This window comes from Leptodactylus fuscus, chromosome 1 (assembly GCF_031893055.1).
Source record: "Leptodactylus fuscus isolate aLepFus1 chromosome 1, aLepFus1.hap2, whole genome shotgun sequence".
In the NCBI taxonomy this organism is placed as follows: domain Eukaryota; kingdom Metazoa; phylum Chordata; class Amphibia; order Anura; family Leptodactylidae; genus Leptodactylus; species Leptodactylus fuscus.
Genome location: NC_134265.1, coordinates 101,194,837 through 101,219,152, shown reverse-complemented (window position 1 = coordinate 101,219,152; position 24,316 = coordinate 101,194,837). Strand labels below are relative to the sequence as shown.

Sequence of the window (24,316 nt, the reverse complement as noted above, 5' to 3'; positions counted from 1 at the left end):
TATTCAGTAGACCGGGCACTTTCAGACACAGGGATACCTAATGTGTTTCACAGTAATTTTCTACTTTTATATGTGTTCTAGGGAAAGGAGTGATTTAGAACTTTTTATTTTTTTATATAAAATAAAATAAATTTTATTTCTTTATGATATTTTTTAAAGCTTCCTTTTTTTTGTCACTATTTTACGGGAGATTCTATACATTACTGTTGCGGCTGGTCATAAACAGTACTGCTCCACGCTACAATATTTCAGTAACTTCTATGGGATTGAATAGGAGTCATAGAAATGGTGTAGAACAGTTAGCTACGTTTTTCAGAACTCTCATTAACTTTTATGTTAGTTACGGAAATCTTTTCATCAAGGTCTGGAGAAAGTAGTGGGGCACAAAAGGTTGAGTGGCTTAATATAGAGATAAGGGGTATCTCAGATGTGGGACCTTCTTTTGGACATTTATGGGGGGGGGGGGGGTTTACATGCCACAGAGGGTGTAGGTACAAACACTATAGATGCTGCAACTGCATTCACCTATTGAAATAGAGCAGCAAACTGAGCATGTTTACAGCTGCTCCATTCATTCAGCCAGAGTTCATGAACTACTCAAAATATCTTGAGCATGATCTAGAACAGTGAGGTATAACCTTTTGAGCTCAGTGTGGCAAAATGAGTAAAAAGAAAAAACCTAGCTCAACTTGGGTGCCATGTCACATCTTGTTATGGACGCAACACAGCATCTGACCCCCTTCATAGCCCCTACACAAAGTTTATGACCTTTTATTTAAAGCCCACCTGCAAAATATGACACCCTATTTTCCACACACACACAGAATAGCGGCTGATAAGTTTTACTCACCTGCCCATGCTCTAGTCCTAGCCACTCTCTGTTTCTGCATACAGGGTGCGCTGTAGCTAACACTAAAGAATGCTAGGTCTCTACAAATTGCAATGCGCCATGAGTGTAGTTTTATTTAGAGGAGGCAATGGAGAGTGGCCAGGACAGACTAGTAAAAATAATTGACAGCAGCTCATTGCAATAACACAATAAGTAGCTGCCGCCCCAAAAGATTATTCCATAAGGCGTCATCAGTGATCTTGCACATAAGTATAAGGGGGAGTTCACACGGAGTAACGTGCCACGTGATGTGGCACGTATACGCCGTGTGAGATTTTGCAGGCCGTATACGCTCCCATTGAATGAAATGCTTAACTGTTGAAAAAATAATTTCAGTACTTACAGCTCTATTAGACAGCAAAATTTTCTCTGGAGGTGCAATTCTTCCGGTAAAGGATAAAAGTTTGCTGTCAAAATTTAGACCCCAGTCACGAAGTTCTTTCTGGACATTGTCATCCCTAGCAGGAAAAAATAGATACACATATTGCAACTGTTACTAATAGAAATAATTAACCACTTAAAGGAGTTGTCTAAATTTAATAAATAACTGTAATTATATAGCTAAAAGTTGTGCCATTTTCTGATATATTATTTTTATCAATTCCTCACAGATTTTTAGATCTCTGCTTGCTGACAATTCCTGATGACATGATTTGATAAATCAATTAATCTAAATTAAGAACGTACGTTGGAAAATTGTTTACAGGAGTTCTCCAGATTCTAGTATTGATGACGTAACCTTAGGACTAACCAATGTGAGGGGAAAATATCTGCGTAAAGAGAGAGATTAGCATTCATTCCGCCATCTTGATCTGAAAATCTCCATTCCGTCTGTCTTAGTTTTCTTAAACCTTGAGCTTTGCAGTTCTGCTCTTTTGTCTTATTTAGACTTGCAATTGTGCTTTCTTATCATATTTAGGAAAAGGTTGTAATGTTCCTCAGTTTCTCATAACTGTTACTTAGGTTCTCAAAACAAATACAGAATGTCCATTAGATATTAGATCAGTCTAAACAAATTCTAAAGATGAAGGACGAGAGCATACATTTTGATGTTTTGTGCTAATACTTTTGTAAAACTAAAATGGATGACACGGAAAACCATGTGTTAACTCATGAATTGCTTATGCACGTATTTATCAGTTGTAAACGCGATTATATACCCTAACCAATGATCATTCATATTTTTCTGTGATGTATCAAATTGGCAAATAATTCATGTATATAAGCTAACAATTTTGTAATAAAGAGGAGAACACCTATGATTTTCAGAAACTAAGTGTGTCTGATTGTGTGTGTTCCCGAGCTCGGCAACCACTTGGAACCGACAGCATGTGCTCCCAGGGGTGTTCCCCCAACACCAACAAATACTAAATCTACACGGGATCGAAACTCAGGACCCCCACAGATCACTTCTAGCATGACAGTGTGGCTCAAAGAAATTTTGCAGCACTGCCTTTTGAAGTCTATAAAGATCTAATATTAATGGCCTATCCTAATGATAGTCCCATCAATGAGAGAAACCAGATAACACCAATAACTTCGCATTGCATAAACAACAAAATTTATCTACTGAAACTGGACAAACCCTTTAATGACGCAGCCAAAAAAAATCTCTTAACCCTTTCGCTGCCAAGCATATAGCTCTACGTCCTCCCAAGGTGGCACCTCAGTAGCGGAGGACGTAGCTACTACGTCCTCCCTACTAATGCCGATATCTCTGGACTGCATCAACATATCTTGATGTTTTAAAATGTATTTTAAAGAGGAGAATCTCATCTTTAAAATGATACCAAGAACTTGATGATACAACTTACAGTTTTGGAGCAATTCACTGTTGAAAACGCTATTTGGCATTGAGATCCAACTGCAGAACTCAATTCCCAACAGCGTTTCAACAGTGAATTGCTCCAAAACTATATGATGTATCATCAAGGAGATTCTCCTATTTAAAAAGCATTTTAAAGCATCAAGATATGTTGATGCAGTCCAAAGATATAGGGCTCTAAAGTGCCCCCCCATCCTGTCTAAGCAAGCAAATTGCGAACTGTAACAGGAAAGGGAGGGGGGCACGAGCAGCCCAGCAGCCTGCACAGACAGAGAAACAATCTGACTCTGCATAACTTGTATGTGACACCAGGAGGGGGCGGCAGGGACTCTTCTGTCCTTATTAACCCTTCTCCTGCCAATCAGAGAGCATACTATACATCTGCACTCTGATTGTCTCACAGGTATAATGTAATTTCCCCCTGAGCTTTACTAGTGGGGTATTCTTATGTAATACCCTCTAAGCATAACCAGAAAGTTTATTGGCGCTGTCACCCAGACGATTAACATTGTCCAGGTCGCAGCGCCAAAAAAAGTTGCACCAAACACTTACACAACATATACACAAAGTCATGAATAAAGTTCCACCCAATCCCTGTCCTGTCCATACCTAAGCTTTCTACAGTAAAATATGTGTCTAGTGATATCCGTTACACGCTAAAATAATAGTAATAACTATTATCACTAGAGATGAATGTATGGATTGCTAAAATGTTCCATGTGCAGAGTTCATACATATCACTATAGCCTGCACCTGTCTTCAGAAATGAGAGAAAAAAGAAAAAAAGAAAAAAAATCAAGCAAACTGCTTCTCAGGGAGAGGAAGGGTCCATCCTTGGTCTCCTGGGAGAAGCGATAGGGGAAGGTAGCTGACGCCTCTTAGATTTCTGGACAGTCCAAACTTGAGGAGGAGGCGAGGCAGAGCCGGGAGCTCCCAGGTAGGTAAATCCGGCAAAGGAATGTCCAGAGTAGAGCAGAAGGACTCAAGATCTGCGTAGACTCTAAGAGTGGCAGAGCGACCCTCATGTCTGGCCGTTAAAGCAAAGGGGAAGCCCTATCGGTACAGGATCTCGGAGAAGTTGAAGCAGGGGTCTGAGGTGTCTTCGTTTCTGGAGAGTAATCAGCGAAAGATCCTGGTAGAGCTAGATCTTAGCCCCATCAAAGTCTATGTCCTTAAGTCTCCGGGCCTTGGAAAGGATAGTTTCTTTTAAAGTGAAGTCATGTACATAGTAGACCACATCACACGGCGTAGGGCCAGAACCTCTCGGGCGGAGAGCCCTGTCCAGTTTAATCCTATGGGACGGAGGCTCCTGCAGAACCGAATTGAAAATAGCTTCCAGGGTGACGTGGAGGTCTTCCGGTCGTGTAGCCTCAGGGAGACCCTTTATTCCTATGTTATTGGCGCCTGCCACGATTGTCCAGATCCTCCAGGTGGCGTTGCATATCACTGACTACCTGTGATTGAGATAGAACAGTGTCCTGAAGCTGGGAGATGTAAGAACGGGTATGGTCGTGGTCATCTTCTAGGGTATCAACCCTTTGTGCAATATGCTGAGTCCTGTCTCAGGGCAGAAATTTCGGTGAGTATTTCAGTGCGACAGGCTTCAGTGACTCTAGAAACCATAGAATCAAGATCCTCTTTAGAGGGCAGGTGAGCAAGATAATCAATCCAGGAGCGTGGCAAGGGCGAGACACAGTGAGGCTGGGACAGTGAAGGGGGAGACACCTGGGTATGGGCTACAAAGGCGGGCACAGATGGGGTCGCCCCTAGGTCAGTGTCTTTGTCAATAGGAGACATAGATACAGCAGAAGAGGGACCTGGATTAGAGGTTTGAGGAGGCTGGAGGGAGGGATCTCCCATGGCTGTAGGGCTGTCAGCAGGAGCCTGAAGGGAGATGGAGCACATGGAGGCTGCCTGTGCAGCAGATAGGCTGCCTGTGCTGTAGGAGACACGCTGGGGGAGCGGGGAGGGAATGCAGCATTGCTCGCGCCCCCATGCTCGGAACCTGCGAAGATGATGTGGCTACAGGCGGAAGACCTAGCGGTGCTGCAGGGTCCATGACGACTGGTGCTGCCAGCGGGAGAGAAGAGGCAGGAGCCAGATCCAGGGAGGAGAGCAGAGGGTCCACAACAGTAGGAGCTGAGAGGGTAGGCGGCGCTGCTGGGCAAGATGGCCGCCACCTCGTGTGAAGCCCAGACATGGAGGGATCGGAGCGGAGGTACGCGGCAAGCGTGGATTGCCCGACAGGAGCAGAGGGAGCTGGAGAGGCTGTCCGGGCAGTTTTTCTCTCCATGAGGCAGGTAAGAAGAGCCGGAGGTCTGTGATGCAGGCAGGTGGAGTAGGAGCTCAGCGAGCACACGTCCTACTCCATCGGTGTCTAGGCCACGCCCCCTGGAAAATAACATTTTTATGTAAAGTCCTATTTAATTTGCATGCACAAAATGAGATGGATGGGAAGGAGCATTTCTGCGGTTTTGGTGATCCTTTAACACCGCCCCTGTAAACATATACATGTGTGGTATGTATTAACTCCTCATATCTTGCAGTTTTTTGGAAACTACATTTTGTTTGCAGAAAGGGATTGCTCGAGTCGCACTTTAGTGGCAAATTTGAATTTTTGTGCAATTTTTGCTTGCAATCTCTGTTTGCCGCAACGCTGCATGAAGGTGGTTGTATATATGAACTATTAAGTTGTGGTTTTATATACGGTATGCTGTGTAATCTGGAAAAAGTTAGATTTTGGTATCACAGTCACAGTTTGGTAGGTGCAGTATAGATTTTTAACATATTAGTGTATAACAGCAAAATCCTGCTTGTCTTCTGTATTAGGGTTTTTGGGAGTCTGAACTCTTGTTGTAGTTGATGTTTGCGGTACATATAGAATATATACACATTGTATACACCATAAGCTATTATTTTAAATTTTGTATATGAATCTGAGATTTAACATGAGTTTTAGGTGCAAATATGTGTTTTAGCGCATTTTTTCAAAAAATCATTTGTGTTTGTCACAAAGTTGCATGAAGGTGGATGTGGCTATTGATGACCCATTAAAGGGGTATTCCCACGTCGCATACTCACCAGTCTTCACTGCTGTAAAATCTTCTTTCTTCCTGGTTTCTTGCGTCATTTGGTGGGCGGGGTTTCATATGCAACCTGTCGTTTAGTTCCGCCACCCCCCACCCCCCCCCCAAAAAAAAATAAAAAAAATAATAGTGTGTAGCTCCACCCACTGCATAGCGTGATCCTATGGGGCAGCTGAAGGGCCTGTGATGTCATCAAAGGTCCTCAAACAACTCTATATGCACAATATTGGACTATGAAGTACAGGCAGGAGCAACTCCATTCTGTGTTACATACAGAGACTGCCTGTCTCTGCCATAATGAACACAATTGAATTAGCCTGATAACTGGGAGAACAGAAGACGAGTTCAGAAATGAAGGCAGCATCTCTCCCCTATCTGAGAGCAGGAAGCTAGGTCACGTGGTGCAGACACAGGAATAGCTAGAAACACAGGCTTGCTCCCGTGCACTTAGCCCCTCCTCCCTCCCCCGAGAGCAGGCAGATACATCACTTGACTTTTGAGCAGATAAGTCAAGGGCTGTGTCCACAATGAATTGAATAAAGTAAGATAGTGGACAAACAAATCAGTTTTGCTGAAGCAATGTATTTAGGAAAAGTCTTACATCCACATTAACAAGCAGTATAGATAGGATCCTTGTGATGGGACAACCCCTTTAAGACATTTGTAATCCTAAGGTTGTCTACTTTCAAAAAATATACAGGGTTTAGGGGTTCACTTACTTTTCATGGTGTGTAATCCCTACATTTTATAGGATGATACTTTTTTAACATTTCCAGCTTCAAATCAGATTTTTATTCCTTCCAGTTCTGGTGATTTTCTGAAGACACGTGCATGTGGGTGTAGGCTTTAGAGATATGAATGAACTCTGCACATTTTTTAGGTTTGGTGCATTAAATTTATTTGTTTCGTTTCCGCTTTTAGCAACTAATATACATGTATTTGCATTTTTTTCATAAAACATTCACTTTATATCAAAATTGCATGAGGGTGCCTGTTCATATACAGTACCAAGTGGCATTCTGACAATGCTGCAGGTGTCTACTTTAAGAAAATATATAGATATGGGGGGGGGGGGGGGATGCTCTTTTAATGTTGCAATTTAGGTTTGATTTGTCCATCTTAAAACTGTGAAAATTGCTCTGGCTACTGGAGATGCAAAATTTCCAGAGACCCTTGGCAGTGAAAGGGTTAAAGACACAGACCCATTGAAATCTGATATTTATTACTTTACATGGTACTACCTTTAGGAATGCTTTACCCAAATGATTTTGAGACTGATTTGAATAATATATTGTATTTCATGCAAATAGAAAACTTTGGTTAATATTTTGTGCAGTTATTATGGAACTATTTAGAAAAATTAGAATAAAAATCACAATTTTCAAAGTTTGAAATCCTTAGTTTTTCAGACACTCACACCTACCACATTAGTTAGCCCCTTCCTGCTGCAGAAATATTTTTATTTTGATTTTATGTTCACAGGGCCATATGAACACTTAATGTTTGCAGAGCAAATTATACTTTTCAGTGGTTGGGCAAGATGTACTATTTGTTTATACCAGTGGCGTAACTAGAAATGACATCCCACCCCACATACACACAATTATGCCCCATAAAGGCCCCTGCACACAATATTATGCTCCATAGTGGTCCCTGCACACACTATTATGTTCCATTGTGGACACCCATATACAATTATTATACTCTGGGGTCTTTTCAGACTCCAGAGTATAATAATCGGAGACCCAAGGAGGGGCTGAAAACATAAAAAAAACACTGTTACTTACCTATCCCTGGCCCCGCTGCACTCCACGCGCTGATGTCGGCCATCTTCAATGACGTACGGCACATCACATGACCAGGGCCTGCATCGCGACGCATAAGGACGCAGGCCCCAGTCATGCGGCGTCAAGGACGTCACACTAGTAGGCCCGAAACCTGCCCGGAACCAGGAAAATTAAGTAAATGGGGCCTGTTACTCCAGCCTGTAACAGCCTATTTTTATATTTTTTTAAAAACGCAGCGGTAACGACTGTCGCCGGGCCCCTAATAGTAGTTACGACACTGGTTTATACCATTTTAGGAAATGTCTCTTGCTTTGATCACTTTATATTTAATTTTCTATGGGAGATAAAATGGCAACAAAAAAATGGCAATTTGGATTTTGATTTTTTTAAATTTATATATAAAAATAATAATAATAATAATAATAATAATAATAATAATATATAATATAGGGTGGATGTCAGGAAGGGGTTACATTTGTAAATAATTAAAGTTTAAACATTTTTGTAAACATAAGTAATTACAAATTTTGCACTGTTTCAAAGATTTTCTCTAAATATCGCTAGGTCACATGCAGCAGCTACTGGAAAATTCCAAAAATTAAAATAGCCGGAATTTTGGGGTGCTATAGATGCTGGGGGAAGGGGAGGAAGTGTTTTGGTTGTCTGTCTGCCCCTTCCCTGAGCTTTAGGACTGGAACTCAGCCTGGCTGAATATAGCGTATCTGCAGTGCTCCTATTAACCCCTTCCTGATGGAATAGGAGCACTGTAGATACCCAGATACCCTATATTCAGTAGACCGGGCACTTTCAGACACAAGGATACCTAATGTGTATGTGTTTCACAGTAATTTTCTACTTTGAGGGTGGATTCACATCAGCACACGATCTCCTTTATGCAGGTTTGCATTTCCTGCCTGAGAAACTGGGCAGGGGACGAAACTGGCAGGCAGTTTTAAAACCCATTCATTTCTTGTGGCCGCTTACGCAGTAAGCTGGTGTGAACGGCAGTTTTCTTGTGGCCTAGAGGATTGAACCCAGGACAGAAGAAGACAGGGAGAGGCCGTTCCAGAAGAAGATGGAGGCGGCACTGGAGGGTTCTCTTGCAGCATTGGGGACGCCCCCAGTGCTGCGAGAGAACTTGATTGCATACCGAAGAAAACCCAGATTTCTACTGAACGGCAGCACGGAGAAGACATCTAAAGGTAGGAAAAGAATAGCCTTTCTTAAGGCTATTCCTACGTGTTAAGTCAGAAAAAAAAAAAGAGTATCCAGTTTATAGGATCCCTTTAAGATATGAACTTTCTTTATAGGATTTAGTATTCCTGTGAATCACTAACCTAATATTTAGCCATTTTGAGAAAGTGACTGGTAAAATCCTAGAAGGATGCTATATTTCCCCCAGATTCCTCACTTATGTGTGGTGAGAGAGGTTAACCCAGGGCTGTGGCAAAAACATCACCTGTGAGCTTAACCACGTTTTGCCTTATAACAGGAAAGAGCTCTTGTGCACAGGTGGGAGCTGGGGCTCATTACAGGCCTATAAAACCCTGTCAAGACCTCAGTCCTGAGCAGTTCCTGGAGGAGAGAGGAGGTGCCGGGTCCTGTCTCTCCAGCCTGTCCACTGGTGAGAGACCTGGTTGAACACAGCCTCTGATTTTGCTTTGATTTTCCGTGTGGCTGGAGCAAGCCAAACGTAAAGATAGCATATTTGTGTTAGTTAGCAGCTCAGGCGAGCAGGTTTTGTTTTGTTGTTTTAGCCTGAAGTTAAGGCCGGTTTATTTTCTGTCATTTTTTCAAAAATAAACGCACAGGGTAAAACCTGATTATACCGGGTTTATGTATGTCTGTCTCTGACTGTCTGGGTCCACTGCTGCTACCGCTGAGCCACAATTTTTAGAACTAAGTCACTACTATGTTGCGTAGAGTCAACCAACTTCTGGCACCTAATAACTGGTATTCCAGCCCAGGATACTTTGACTACATCTCACAATTTATTTGCGTTTGTTGGTTTTGCTTTAGAAATGGCATTTCTGATGTCACCCCACCAGTGTTCTATCGGCTTAAAGGGGCTCTATCAGCAAAATCATGCTGCTAGAGCCCCACATATGCGTGCATAGCCTTTAAATAGGCTATTCAGGCACTGTAAAAGTTAAATTAAACTCCATCCCCCCCCCCCCCCCCCCCCGTTTTAAAATAATAACTTAAAAAAGAATGTTCTCTACTTACGGAACGTGCACCCTGGGCGGGCATTCAGGGTGTGTCTTCATCTTCTTCCCCGCCTCTTCTTCCTCCGATGTCTTCGGGTCCCGTCCTCCTCCGGCGCTTGCTTGCGGACACTGATAAAAAAAAAAATAGCCCGGGCGCATGCGCAGTAGCCGTAGTAGAAGCCGCGTGCTACTGCGCATGCGCCCGGGCTATTTTTTTTTTTATCAGTGTCCGCGAGCAAGCGCCGGAGGAGGACGGCACCCGAAGACGTCAGAGGAAGAAGAGGCGGGGAAGAAGAAGACGGCGCACCCTGAATGCCCGCCCAGGGTGCACGTTCCGTAAGTAGAGCACATTCTTTTTTAAGTTATTATTTTAAAACGGGGGGGTAGTTTAATTTAACTTTTACAGTGCCTGAATAGCCTTTTTAAAAGCTATGCACGCATATGTGGGGCTCTAGCAGCATGATTTTGCTGATAGAGCCCCTTTAAGGTCCAGGGATGAGCAGACCACTCCATAACCTTAATTTTGTTGGACTGGAACCAAGATTTTGATTGTTCACAGTCAAGTTTAGGTTCGTTGCCTTGTTGAAACACCCATTAGGGCTCGTTCACACAGAGTAAACGCGGCACGCAATGCGCCGCGTTTACGGGACGTTTGCGCCGCGATTTTGTCAGTGCATGTTTGCGGTCGCGTAAACGCGCGTTAACGCGACCGAAAACATGCACCGTCAAAATCGCGGCACAAACGTCCCGTAAACGCGGCGCATTGCGTGCCGTGTTTACTCCGTGCGAACGAGCCCTTAAGAGGGCATTTCCTCTTCAGCGTAAGTATTAAATAGGACCTTTCATCAGATTGGGCACAGGCAGTTCTACAGTCCTATGAAAAAGTTTGGGCACCCCTATTAATCTTAATCATTTTTAGTTCTAAATATTTTGGTATTTGCAACAGCCATTTCAGTTTGATATATCTAATAACTGATGGACACAGTAATATTTCAGGATTGAAATGAGGTTTATTGTACTAACAGAAAATGTGCAATATGCATTAAACCAAAATTTGACCGGTGCAAAAGTATGGGCACCTCAACAGAAAAGTGACATTAATATTTAGTAGATCCTCCTTTTGCAAAGATAACAGCCTCTAGTCGCTTCCTGTAGCTTTTAATCAGTTCCTGGATCCTGGATAAAGGTATTTTGGACAAACAATTCAAGTTCAGTTAAGTTAGATGGTCGCCGAGCATGGACAGCCCGCTTCAAATCATCCCACAGATGTTCAATGATATTCAGGTCTGGGGACTGGGATGGCCATTCCAGAACATTGTAATTGTTCCTCTGCATGAATGCCTGAGGATTTGGAGCGGTGTTTTGGATCATTGTCTTGCTGAAATATCCATCCCCGGCGTAACTTCAACTTCGTCACTGATTCTTGAACATTATTCTCAAGAATCTGCTGATACTGAGTGGAATCCATGCGACTCTCAACTTTAACAAGATTCCCGATGCCGGCATTGGCCACACAGCCCCAAAGCATGATGGAACCTCCACCAAATTTTACAGTGGGTAGCATGTGTTTTTCTTGGAATGCTGTTTCTTTTTGGACGCCATGCATAACGCCTTTTTTTATAACCAAACAACTCAATTTTTGTTTCCAAAATGAAGCTGCCTTGTCCAAATGTGCTTTTTCATACCTCAGGCAACTCTATTTGTGGCGTACGTGCAGAAACGGCTTCTTTCTCATCACTCTCCCATACAGCTTCTATTTGTGCAAAGTGCGCTGTATAGTTGACCGATGCACAGTGACACCATCTGCAGCAAGATGATGCTGCAGCTCTTTGGAGGTGGTCTGTGGATTGTCCTTGACTGTTCTCACCATTCTTCTTCTCTGCCTTTCTGATATTTTTCTTGGCCTGCCACTTCTGGGCTTAACAAGAACTGTCCCTGTGGTCTTCCATTTCCTTACTATGTTCCTCACAGTGGAAACTGACAGGTTATATCTCTGAGACAACGTTTTGTATCCTTCCCCTGAACAACTATGTTGAACAATCTTTGTTTTCAGATCATTTGAGAGCGGGCTGTCCATGTTCGGCGACCATCAAACTTAACTGAACTTGAATTGTTTTGTAGAAAGAAATGGTCCAAAATACCTTCATCCAGGATCCAGGAACTGATTAAAAGCTACAGGAAGCGACTAGAGGCTGTTATCTTTGCAAAAGGAGGATGTACTAAATATTAATGTCACTTTTCTGTTGAGGTGTCCATATTTTTGCACCGGTCAAATTTTGGTTTAATGCATATTGCGCATTTTCTGTTAGTACAATAAACCTCATTTCAATCCTGAAATATTACTGTGTCCATCAGTTATTAGATATATCAAACTGTAATGGCTGTTGCAAACACCAAAATATTTAGAACTAAAAATGATTAAGATTAATAGGGGTGCCCAAACTTTTTCATAGGACTGTATATACTGTTGGAAAGCTGACGCCCTTCTGCCCAGCAGTGTCTATCGCGCTGTACTGTGGAGCCGTGAGGAACGCCCCCTCCCCTCCTGATAATACTCGTCTATGGACGAGCTATGTGAGCAGAGGGCGGGGGCGTTCCTCCCCGCTCATACTGTACAGCGCGATAGGCGCTGCTGGGCAGAAGGGCGTCCCTGGCTAAGTGTCAGAAACGCCCTTCTGACTGTGAAGCGCTACGGTACCGATAGCGCTTTACCCGGGGCACAGATCGGGAAAGCCGACAGTGCGCTGAATTCAGCGCACTGTTAGCTTTCCAGCAGTATATAGAACTGCCTGTGCCCAATCTGATGAAAGGTCCTCTTTAAGTATCTTGATATATGCAAATTGATCCAGAATCCCTGGCACTTAATAGGCCTAGCACCATAGAAAGAGAAACATGTCCATATCTTGATGCTTGCACCACCATGCTTCACTGTCTTCAGAGTGTATTGTGGCTTGGGGGGTCATCTGAGGAACTATATGCGGCCCTTGGACCAAAAAGAACAACTGTAATTTACTGAGTCCACAATATTTTTCTCCATTTCACTTTAGGCCAGTTGATGTGTTCTTTGGCAAATTGTATCTGCTTCAGCACGTCTTCTTATTTATCAATGGGACTTTTTGCTAATAGAGCAATAATAAATTTTTATTTATATAGTGCCAACATACTGCGCAGCACTGTACAATTTGTAAGATAGATTACAAAAGGGATAGTCAATTTACATAATGCGACTGAGGGCACTGCACGCAAGAGCTTACAATCTATGAGGTAGAGGGGGTGCTTGTGTAAACAAGCAAAAAACTTTATGAGCCGTCACCAGTCGTGTCCTTTAAAGTGCAGATGGTGCCTAAACATACGAGGGGAGTTCAATGTATTTTCAGTATCGGGGCGATTTAGTAATGATGAAAGTTTTTAAATTTACCTCAATGTCAAATGACACTCCCTGAGGGTACAAATATAAATTTTTAATTCATTATCATCATTACTTTTCTGGATATCTTTAGAGAAAGACGACCAGAATGACTGAAGCAACAATGTTGCGAAAAATCAAGCATCGCGCTGTGATAAAATTCCTTACAAAACAAGGAAAACCCAAAAATCATCCACGAAGCGATAGTGGCTGTTTTATCAAGATTCTGCTCCTTCATTATCCACCGTTCAAAAGTGGTCAAGTGAGTTTAATCAAGGTAAAGAAAGCATTGTAGACGATCCTGTGCAGACGGGCCGGTTAGTGCCACTACTGAGGAAAACATGAAATTCGTTGAGAAGCTTGTACTTAACCCCTTCCCGCCGATGGCACTTTTTGACTTCCTGACCAAGCTCGATTTTTCAAAACTGACGTGTCACTTTATATGGCAATAACTTTGGAACGCTTTAACTTACCAAAGTGATTTTAAGATTGTTTTTTCGTAACAAATTGTACTTCATGTTAGTGGTAAATTTTGGTTGATATGTTTTGTGTTTAATTATGAAAAAATTTGGAATTTGGTGGAAATTTTGAAAAATATGCATTTTATAAAGTTTGAAATGATGTACATTACATACAGATAGTCAGACCGCCAAAATTATATCATAAATCTCATGTCCCAGATCTCTGCTTTATGTCGGCATCAAACTTTAGGCGCCCTTTTAATTTTTACGGACATTGTAAGATTTACAAGTGAAACAACAATATTCAAAATTTTCAAGAAATTTCCGAAACCCATTTTTTAAAGGGCCTAATCCAGTTATGAAGGGGTTTTGAAAGACCCTTGTAATAAAGCCCCCCATAAATCACCCCATTTTCAAAACTGCACCCCTTAAATAAGCCAAAACAATATATACCTAGTAATTTAACCCTATAAGTGCTTAACAGGAATTAATACAAAATGGAGGTGAAATTTTCAAATTTGAATTTATTTTACTAATATTTTCGTTTAGCCCTAGAATTTGCACATTCACAAGGGGTTAAAGGAGAGAACGCATCCCACAATTTGTTAGGCAAGTTCTCCCGACTACCATAGTACCCCACTTGTGGGTGTAAACTAATATATGGACCCACAGTGAGACGCAGAAGGGAAGGCGCGCCAAAGAGCTTTTAGAGGGCAGATCTGGCTGCGATCAGTTTCAGGAGCCATGTCGCATTTACAAAGCCCTTGAGGTGTCAAAACAGTGGAAACCTCTAGAAAGTGACCCCATCTTGAAAACCGCACCCCTCAAAGAATTTATCAAGTGATATAGTGAGCATTAGTAACCCCAAAGTGAATGTGTAAGCTGTGCGGAGTAAATTGGGTACACCAAATCCTATTCTATTTTCCCACTAGCTCCTATGACACGGATGGGGAAGAGGGGCATTCTGGGGGATCAGCGCTGGTGTATTATCCCTCATAAGCTCTAAATATGGGGGGTCCCCTGAAAACGCTCGCACCGCTTACACATTTCCTTCTAGTCGTAGCCACTTATGTCCTAATGATTTGGCGACTTTTAGTGTTTTTGTCTTCACATTGTACAAGCTAGATTTTTATTTTTATTTTCTGGCAATGTGGCCATATGAGGGCTTGTTGTTTGCGGTATTAGATGAACTTTTCAATGCCGCCATTTTGGGGCCTGTAACTTATTGACTACATTTTATTAACTCTTTCTGGGTGGGATGTAAAAGGAAACATCAATTCTAGCATTGCTTTTTAGCATTTATTTTTTTCCCCACGCAGCGTACAGCATAAGTAACATGTTACCTTTATTCTGCGGGTCGGTACGGTTACGGCGATACCTCATTTATATTATTTTTTAATGCTTTGCTATTTGTGCAGAATAACATTCAATTTAGGGAAAAAAATCATTATTTTTGCATCGCCATCTTCTGAAAGGCATAACATTTTTATTTTTCGCTAGACAGAGCTGGTTGAGGGCTTATTTTTTGCGGGAACACCTCTTCTTTTTATTGATACCATTTTGGTTTTCATCTGACCATTTGATTACTTTTTATTGAACATTTTGTAAGGGAAAGGTGGTGAATAATCATTATTTTGTGCAGTTTTCTACGTTTTTGTTTTTTTTACGCCGTTCGCGATAAATAATGTTTTAATTTTATTGTTCAGGTTATTACGGACGCGGCGATACCAAATATATAATGTTTTTTTCTATTTTTCTTTATTTTACATAATAAAACATTTTATATGGGGAAAATGGGATTTTTGGGGCTTTATTTATTTATAATTTTTTTTAAACTTATTTAAACTTTTTTATTTTTACTTTTTTCTAACTTTTTTTTTCTGTCCCCATGGGGGATTGAAGCAGTGATCGGCTGATCACTGCTTCAATAGAGATACGCTGCAATACACGTATATTGCAGAGTATAGGAAGCTGTCAGCCTGTGTAGACGCACAGGCTGACAGCTTCATTTACGGCAGGATCAGCCAGGAGCGAGGACGTGGTAAGTGATGGGGCAGACCCGGGGTCACTGATCAGACCCCGGGCTGCCCCCTACGAACACCGGCACCCCCCGAAACCGGCGCGGGGGGTGCCAATCGGCACCATACTACACTGTAACCCCGGAGGTGCCGGCGGTCATGTTGACCGCCAGCATATCAGGGGTTAACACCCGCGATCGGACCCGGTTCCGACCACGGGTGTTACAGGGCATTGTCAGCCGTGTATTACGGCTGACACCCGCTGTGCATGGAGCGCACACAGTTTCTGTGTGCGCACCATGCATCCGCAGTAATAGTACGGCGGTTTGCGGGAAGCCTTTCCCTGCAGCGCCGTACTATTACGGCGAATGTCGGGAAGGGGTTAAAGACGCCCGTATAAAGGTCAAAATGTTAGCAGAAATGTCTAAGCTACCCGTGGGTACCATCCACACTATCCTTCATGACCATCTCAACCTGTTATAGGTCTATGGTTGCTTTCTTTACCACTGAGCTGTTCATTTGGATGTTGAGTATCTGCCTCATTGTATACTCGAGCTGGCTTGATGTCTCTGTAGATGAAAGCCTCAGGTGTTTGACATTGTCATCAACCTATCAAGTTGTTCCGGGGTCTGTATAAGGTTCAAGGCTGGCTTCATCCTTCGCTGGTTTTCGTTGTTACTAACAAGGATTCTTGTCCCAGTGTAGGAGTGGTTTGTGGATATGGTATGGTCTCGGGAGATTGATTGGAAGTGGGTGTGAGTTTGTTCTGTGTAAGAGTCTGTTTACCCTCAGCATTTCTTCTCAACCCCTGCCCTACATTTCTGGCTGCCTGTCACTGGTTTGGTATTGGGTGAGTTTTTGTTTAACCCTATAGAGACACAGCTCAAAAGTGACTTGAGGACCAGGCCTCTTTTTTCAAAACTGACATGTGTCACTTTAAATGGCAATAACTTTGAGACGCTTTAACTTACACAAGTGATTCTGAGATTGTTTTTTCGTAACACATTGTACTTCATGTCAGTAGTAAATTTTTGTCAATATGTTTTGTCTTTCATTAAGAAAAAATAGGAAATTTGGTGAAAATTTTGAAAAAAATGCAGTTTTCAAACTTTGAAATTGCAAGCCTTTCAAATAGAAATCCATACTACCCAAATTTTTTCATAAATATAATTAACCATGTCTCTGATTTATGTAGCAATCAAATTTTAATCACCCTTTCATTTTTTTCAGATATTATAAGGCTTACAAGTCAAGCAGTAATTTTGCAAATTTTCAAGAAAATTTCCAAAACACATTTTTCAAGGGACCAGTTCAGTTCTGAAGGGTACTTGAAAGGCCTCTCTAATAAAACCCCCCGAAAATCACTCCATTCTAAAAACTGCACTCTTGAAAGAATCCAAAACAGCAGTTAGAAAGTTTCTTAACCCTTTCAGCATTTCACAACAATTACAACAAAATGGAGGTCAAATTTACATTTTTCAGTTTCTGTCACTAATATATTCATTTAGCCCTAGAATTTACACATTTACTAAGGGTTAAAGGAGAAACTGCACCCCACATTTTGTTACACAATTTCTCCCGAACACGATAATACCCCATATGTGCTGGTACCCTAATGTACGGGCACACGATCGCTCTCAGAACGGATGGAGCGCTAATTGGATTTTGTAGGCCAGATTTTGCTACAATACTTTTCAGGCGCCATGTCCCGTTTGCAAAGCCCCCAAGGTGCCAAAACAGTGGAAACCCCCAAAATGTCACCCCATTTTGGAAACTAGACCCCTCAAGGAATTTATCAAGGGGTATAGTGAGCCCTTGGACCCTACAGGTGTTTCACAGATTTTTTTACCATTGAGATGTGAAAATGAAAAATTACTTTTTTTTATAATAAAATGTCACTGTAGCCCCAAATTTTTCATCTTCACAAGGGGTTAAAGGAAAAATTGCACCCCACATTTTGTTACAAAATTTCTCCCGAACACGACAATACCCAATATGTGCTGGTACCCTAATGTACGGGCACACGGTCGCTCTCAGAGCGGATGGAGCGCTAATTGGATTTCGTAGGCCAGATTTTGGAACAATACTTTTCAGGCACCATGTCCCGTTTGCAGAGCTCCCAAGGTGCCAAAACAGTGGAAACCCCCAAATGTGACCCCATTTTGGAAACTATACCCCTCAAAGAATTTACTAAGGGGTATAGTGAGCACTTTGACTCTACAGGAGTGTAACAGAATTGGCCCAACAAAAGGAAAAGTGACATTTTTTGCTATAAAATGTTGCTTTAACCCCAAACTTTGCATTTCCACAAGGGGTTAAAAGAGAAAATGCACCCCAAAAATTGTCAAGCATTTTCTCCCAACTACAGAAATGCCCCTTATGTGGATGTAAAGTGATGTATGGGCACACTGTAAGGTCCAGAGCTGAAGGATCGCTATTGGGATTTTAGAGGGCAAATTTAGCTGAAATCTGTTTCAGGCACCATGTTGCATTTGGAGAGCCCCTGAAGTGCTAGAACAGTGGAACCCCCCTCCCCAAATGACCCCATTTTGAAAACTAGACCCCTCAAGGAATTTATCAAGGGGTTTAGTGAGCACTTGGACCCTACAGGTGTTTCACAGATTTTTTTTTTACCATTGAGATGTGAAAATGAAAAATTACTTTTTTCCAATAAATCGTCCATTTAGCGCCATATTTTTAATTTTTACAAGTAGTTAGAGAATTAAAAGCCCCCCAGTTTGTCACACAATGTCTCCTGAACACAGCAATACCCCATATGTGGCCATAATCTGCTGTATGGGAACATGGCGGGGCTCAGAATGGAAAGAGGGCTATTTGGCTTTTGAGGGCAGTTTTCTGGTGCCATGTCGCATTTGCAGAGCCCCTAAAGTACCAATACAATGGAAACCCCTCAAAAGTGACCCCATTTTAGAAACTACACCTGTCAAGGAATGAATAAAGGGGTATTATCATTTTGAGCCTAAAAATGCTTCCCAAAAATTAATGTACAAAATGAAAATTTTAATTTTTAAAGAAATCTGCCATTTCGGTGCCCAATACGTTGCACCCACTTCGTGTTGTCAGAGACCTGCACTCCTAAAACTATTAAGTGGGCCATCCTGAGGGGCAAAAAATTATATATGTAGGTATAAACTGCTGCTTGGGCACATAGCAGGGCTCAGAAGGGAAGGAGCACTGCGCTTTTTAGCTTTTGGGGTACAGATTTAGAGGGACTTTCTGGGTGCCATGATGTTTTTGCAGAGCCCTGGAGGTGCCAGTGAACTGGAATTCCCCAAGAAGTGACCCCATTCTGTAAGGGCAATTTTAGGGTCTCTGCAAAAGTGTCATGGCATCCAAAAAAAAACAAACAAACCGTCTAAGTCTGTGCTACAAAAACCCAATAACCCTTCTTCCCTTCTGTGTCTGGCTGTGCCCTAATATCAATTTATACCCACATATGACATTACGTGCATTATCCGGGGTACACCAGTATCATACATGTGTCATATATGTGGCATAAAATGCAGTTTGGGCACACAGCAGGGCGCAGAAGGGAAGGAGCGCGATGCGGCTTTTGGAGCGCAGATTCAGATGTTTGGTATCTGGACGCCATGTCATGTTTGTAGAGCCTGTAGGGTACCAGAAAAGTGGATTCCCCAAAGGTGTGACCCCAGTTTGAAAACTGCACCCCTCAAAGAATTCATCAGGGGGTGTAGTGAGTATTAGTATCCCAGACGTGACTGCACAGCGGATGGCGAAGAGTGAATATATAAGCTGTGCGGAGGACATTGCAAACACCAAATTTCCTACTAGGTCCCAGTAGCTCCTATAATTGGGGGAGTCACTCTGGGGGTCACTTTGGGGTCACTTCTGGTATATTTTCCCTCGTAAGCTCTAAATCTGGGGTGTCCCCTGATATTCGCTCGCACAGCTTATATATTCCCTTCCTGACGCCGCCAGTTGTATTCTAATGATTTGGCGATTTTTGCGGGTTTTTATTCTTGCATTACTAGATGCTATATTTTCTTTACTTTTCTGGTGACGCAGCCATATAAGGGCTTGTTGTTTGCGGGATGAGATGTATTTTGTAATGACACCATTTTTGGGTGCCTACAACTTACTGAATACATTTTATTAACTCTTTTTTTGCTGGATTTAAATAAAAAAAAATCAATTCCGGTATTTCGTTTTACCTTGTAAATTTTTCGCCATGCAGCGTACAGTATAAGTAACATATTATCTTTATTCTGTGGGTCGGTACGGTTACGGCGATACCTCATTTATATTATTTTTTTATGCGTAACTAATTCTGCAGAACAAAAACACATTTGGAGACATAAATCAATGTTTTTTGCATCGCCATCTTCTGAGAGGCGTAACATTTTTATTTTTTGGTTGACAGTGTTGGTTGGGGGCTTATTTTTTGCAGGACAATGTGTGCTTTTTATTGGTACTGTTGTGAGGTGCATTTGACTTTTTGATCACTTTTTATAGCACATTCTGTAAGGTGAGATGGCGAAAAATCACTACTTCCGGCGGGTTTTTTCCGTTTTTTTTTTTCCGTCATTCACCGTGTACATTAAATATTGTTTCAGTTTTATTGTACAGATTGTTACGGACACGGCGATACCAAATATGTATTGTTTTTATTAATTTTTAGGGGGTTTTTTTATAATTCATTTTCTATAGAAAAAAAGGGTTTTTGGGGCTTGATAACTTTATTAATTGTTTCAAAACACTTTTTTTTTTTTTCCACTTTTTTTTTTTTTTAACTTTTTCATGTGTCCCTATGGGACACTTGCATGAGTGAAGCTTGCATCACTGATCCTGTTTACAGAGTGAGTCACAGGCTTCAGTAAGAGCCTGCACGTTATCACTCTGTAAACAGGAAGTGAAGCTCGGCTCGTGCAGACGGACGGGACAGTACAGCTCCAGAAGACGCCGGCCAGGATACAAAGGTAAGTGGGACTCAGGACTGCCAGGGGTGACTAATCAGACCCCTGGCTACATGGTAGGGATACCAGCACCCCCCGATCTCGCAGCGGGGGGTGCCGGGGATCCCTACAAGATCGGGCAACCCGTTGTTTGCCGTGATCATGTTTGATCACGGCAATCAACGGGTTAAAACCCAAAATCAGCACTCATGTCTGATGGAGGGGGATGGAGCAGGATGTTAGGTGTCAGATACAACTAACACCTGCTCCAAGAACACCCGCACTGCGCTGCGGGGATTGTTTACATCCATGTGGTACTATTACCACATCGGTCGTGAAGCACTAGACATCCATGTGGTAATAGTACCACATGGGTCGGGAAGGGGTTAAGGGTTTCAGGTTTATTTTGCCCCTGTCCTGTGATACCTTTCCTCACTACTCGACTTGTCCTCTCAAATCCTGTTGTGCGTTTATGGTTGAGGTGCGTTTGTTCATAAGCACGTCCCTTCCTTGTTGTTCCTGTTTGCAGCTGCACCTGTTCTTTCGTTAGGGGCGACCGCCTCTAGTATCCCAGTCCCTAGCCTCTTTCAGCTCTCACCCCACCTTTCTGACAGGTTTTCGTGTTCAGAGAGCTAGTAGTTGTCGCGGCCAAGCTTAGCTTGGGTACGGCTGATCAACACCCGCAGGCAGGGCCTAGTTAGCCGTCGTGCAACAGTTGCTCAGGCATTGGCGCAACCGTGACACCATCCACCCTACAGCCCAGACCTAGCCCCCAGTGATAACTTTCTGTTCACCAACCTCAAGAAAGATCTTCGTGGAAAGCGTTTTTCCGATGATGAAAAGCTGAAGCCGGCAATTAACGCACATTTTTTGGACAAAGAGGAAAGTAATTTTTTACAGGGTATAGAAAAGTTAGTTATCAAGTGTATTGAGGTTATGGGGGACTACATTGAAATATAAAATTTATTCAGAATTTTTGGCTTTTTCCTTCATGCCTATTCCCCCTTAAAACCAAAATTTTCATGTGATCGGTGATATTATGATCCTCATTGCAGAAATGTTTTGACACGGCAAGGTCCATTCTTCGTTCTCTAATTGTATGGTGATGTGAATTCATACGCATTCTAAGCTGCTGTCCGGTCTCTCCAACATGGTTTTAAGGGGGAATTTTACATCAAGGAAAGAGCGACGGATTTATGAGTATAAACTTGTGACCCTGCTTCAAACACTGGGGAAGGGGTTAAATCTGTCACATGGGTTTATGGCAGGGGTCTCAAACTCAATTTACCCCGGGGCCGCTGGAGGTGGAGTCTGTGTGAGGCTGGGCCGCATCAGGTTTTCCCAATTTTTTTTTTTCTAAAAGTCGCCATATTCTGACAGCCGTTGTCAAGTCTGAGAACATGAATCAAGATTCTTATACTTTATATTGTAGAAATACTAATTTTTCCTTGGTGAGGTTGCATAGTCAAAGAGACAAAGGAATTTCCAAGATGGAGCTTGATTCCTATTTGGCACACTCAGTAACAGAATTCCACAGACTGGAGCAAGGAGGTGTCTGGCTGGACATTGAAGTTTGGAGCCAATGGGAGATGGACAACACTCAGGAATGCCAAGGAGGCAGTAACTCCTCCTTTCTTTGTTTCTTAAGTGTGTGTACTTTTAATAAAGAGCCAGTGTGCAGACTTGACTTGGGCGAAAGAGCATCTGGCTGGCATTGAAACAGAACTTAGTGTCTGTCTCATTCTTGAGATTGATCCATGATATAGTCGATTTTGACCACAACACCGTAACTTTTTTTTTATACGTCAGTGTACGGGGATGTATAGGCCGGGGTCGGGTGTACTTTTTAGTTCTACCATTTTTGGGAAATGCTTTTGCTTTGATCACTTTTTATTAAAATTTTTATCAGAATCAAAACAGTGAAAAAATGGCGGTTTGGCACTTTTGACTATTTTTCCCGCTACGGCATTTACCGTACAGGATAAATATTTTTATAGATTTGTAGAGCGGGCGATTTCGGACACGGGGATACCAAACATGTATGTGTTTCACAGTATTTAACTACTTTTATATGTGTTCTAGGGAAAGGGGGGTGTTTGAATTTTTAATACTTTTTATATTTTTTTATATATATTTTTTTACTTTTTTTTTATGCATTTATTAGACCCCCTAGGGGTGTTGAACCCCAGGGGATCTGATCACTAATGCAATGCATTACAATGCTAATGCATTGCAAAAAAATCATCATTTCTTTTGCAGGTTCCCGGGCCGTCGCCATAGTCACACACCCGGCATCCGCCGTGCTATTACGGTGGATGTCGGGATGTCCGCCGGGGGCCACAAACTATTGTCCCGAGGGCCGCAGTTGGCCCGCGAGTTTGAGGCCCCTGGTTTATGGCATCTTACAGAAATCACTGACCTGAGACCCTAAGAACTGATAAGAGCCTGGAAATGTTTACATTGTTTCTACCAATAACTAATAACCCTCTACCCCCCCTCCTAGAATTCTATGCCTATGTGTCCTTTTGTACATAAATATGCATCCTTCAGAAATGGTTTTTAAATTTATTTGAGAAAGGGGCCGTGAGTTCCAAAACGTTGTAATCTGTCATCATAATTAGTTAGCCATTAAAAAGGTGTCAACTACTGAAGACTATCAAGTTTTTTTTGTTTTTTTTATAGGAGTCTCTGGTAATGCCAGAGACTTCAATGCATATAATCAGGTTCAGATCTATTAGAAACAGCAGTAGTTCAGTCTTTGAGAGATTCCGTTTCAGATAGAACGAAAACATGATATTTGAGAGAGCAGAAAGACAGTCACTAGTTTTCTATATTAGTGCAGGTGCGATATCATGGGAAGATGTGTATAATTGGCTGTCATCAGCATAAAGATTGTACCGGAAGCCAAATCTGGTGATGGTTTGTCCAATAGGATCTGTGCAAAGAGAGAAGAGCAGGGGGCCTAGCACAGAGCCCCGAGGAACCCCAACAGCAAGGGGAAGAAACAGAGCCTGCAAATGATGCACTGAAAGTGTGGTCTGAGAGATAAAAGGAGAACCAGGAGAGAGAAAGCAGTGTCCTTGATGCCAACTGAGCGGAGCATAGTGAGGAGGAGTTGATGGTCAACAGTGTCATAAGCTGCTGAGAGATCCAGAAGAATAAGAAGAGAGAAGTCACCATTGGATTTAGCTGTCAGGAGATGGTTGGAGATTTTTGTGAGGGTAGTTTTAGTAGAGTGCAGAGCGCGGAAGCCAGATTGTAAGGTGTCGAGCAGAGAGTTAGCAGAGAGATAGCAGATTAAAGAACAGACCAAGCATTTAAAAGATTTTGGAGGTGAAGCTGAGGTTAGAGACGGATCACTAGTTAGCAGAACAGGACAGGTCAAGGAAGGATTTTTTTCAATAGCAGGGTTATGTCAGAACGTGTGAAAGAGGATGGAAAAATTCCAGAACAGAGATAGTCTCCTGACAGCAGGCGACAGAAATTGCAGAGGGTGTGAGGGGAAAGGGTCACTACTGTAGGTCGTAGGACGAGACGAAGAAAGTAGCTGGGATAATTCCTCTTCAGTAACAGGTTCAAAAGATGAGAATGGACAGTCTGAAGTGTGGTTAGTGAGGGGATCAATGAAACCGTGGGATTGTGCATTGATTTCCTGATGGATCTTATCAATTGGGAATAAGTGGACAGTCTTCGGCACTAAGGT

The 24,316-nt window shown here is 42.3% G+C and overlaps 1 protein-coding gene across 1 annotated transcript in view; it reads right to left on the bottom strand.

The window, feature by feature from the left end:
• PIWIL1 (piwi like RNA-mediated gene silencing 1) overlaps window positions 1–24,316 on the bottom strand; it is a 137,972-nt gene that overhangs the window by 58,660 nt on the left and 54,996 nt on the right. The window contains exon 11 of the mRNA XM_075274921.1: window positions 1,233–1,347. Within this exon, the coding sequence (XP_075131022.1) occupies window positions 1,233–1,347 (115 nt within the window). The remainder of the gene's footprint in view (window positions 1–1,232; window positions 1,348–24,316) is intronic.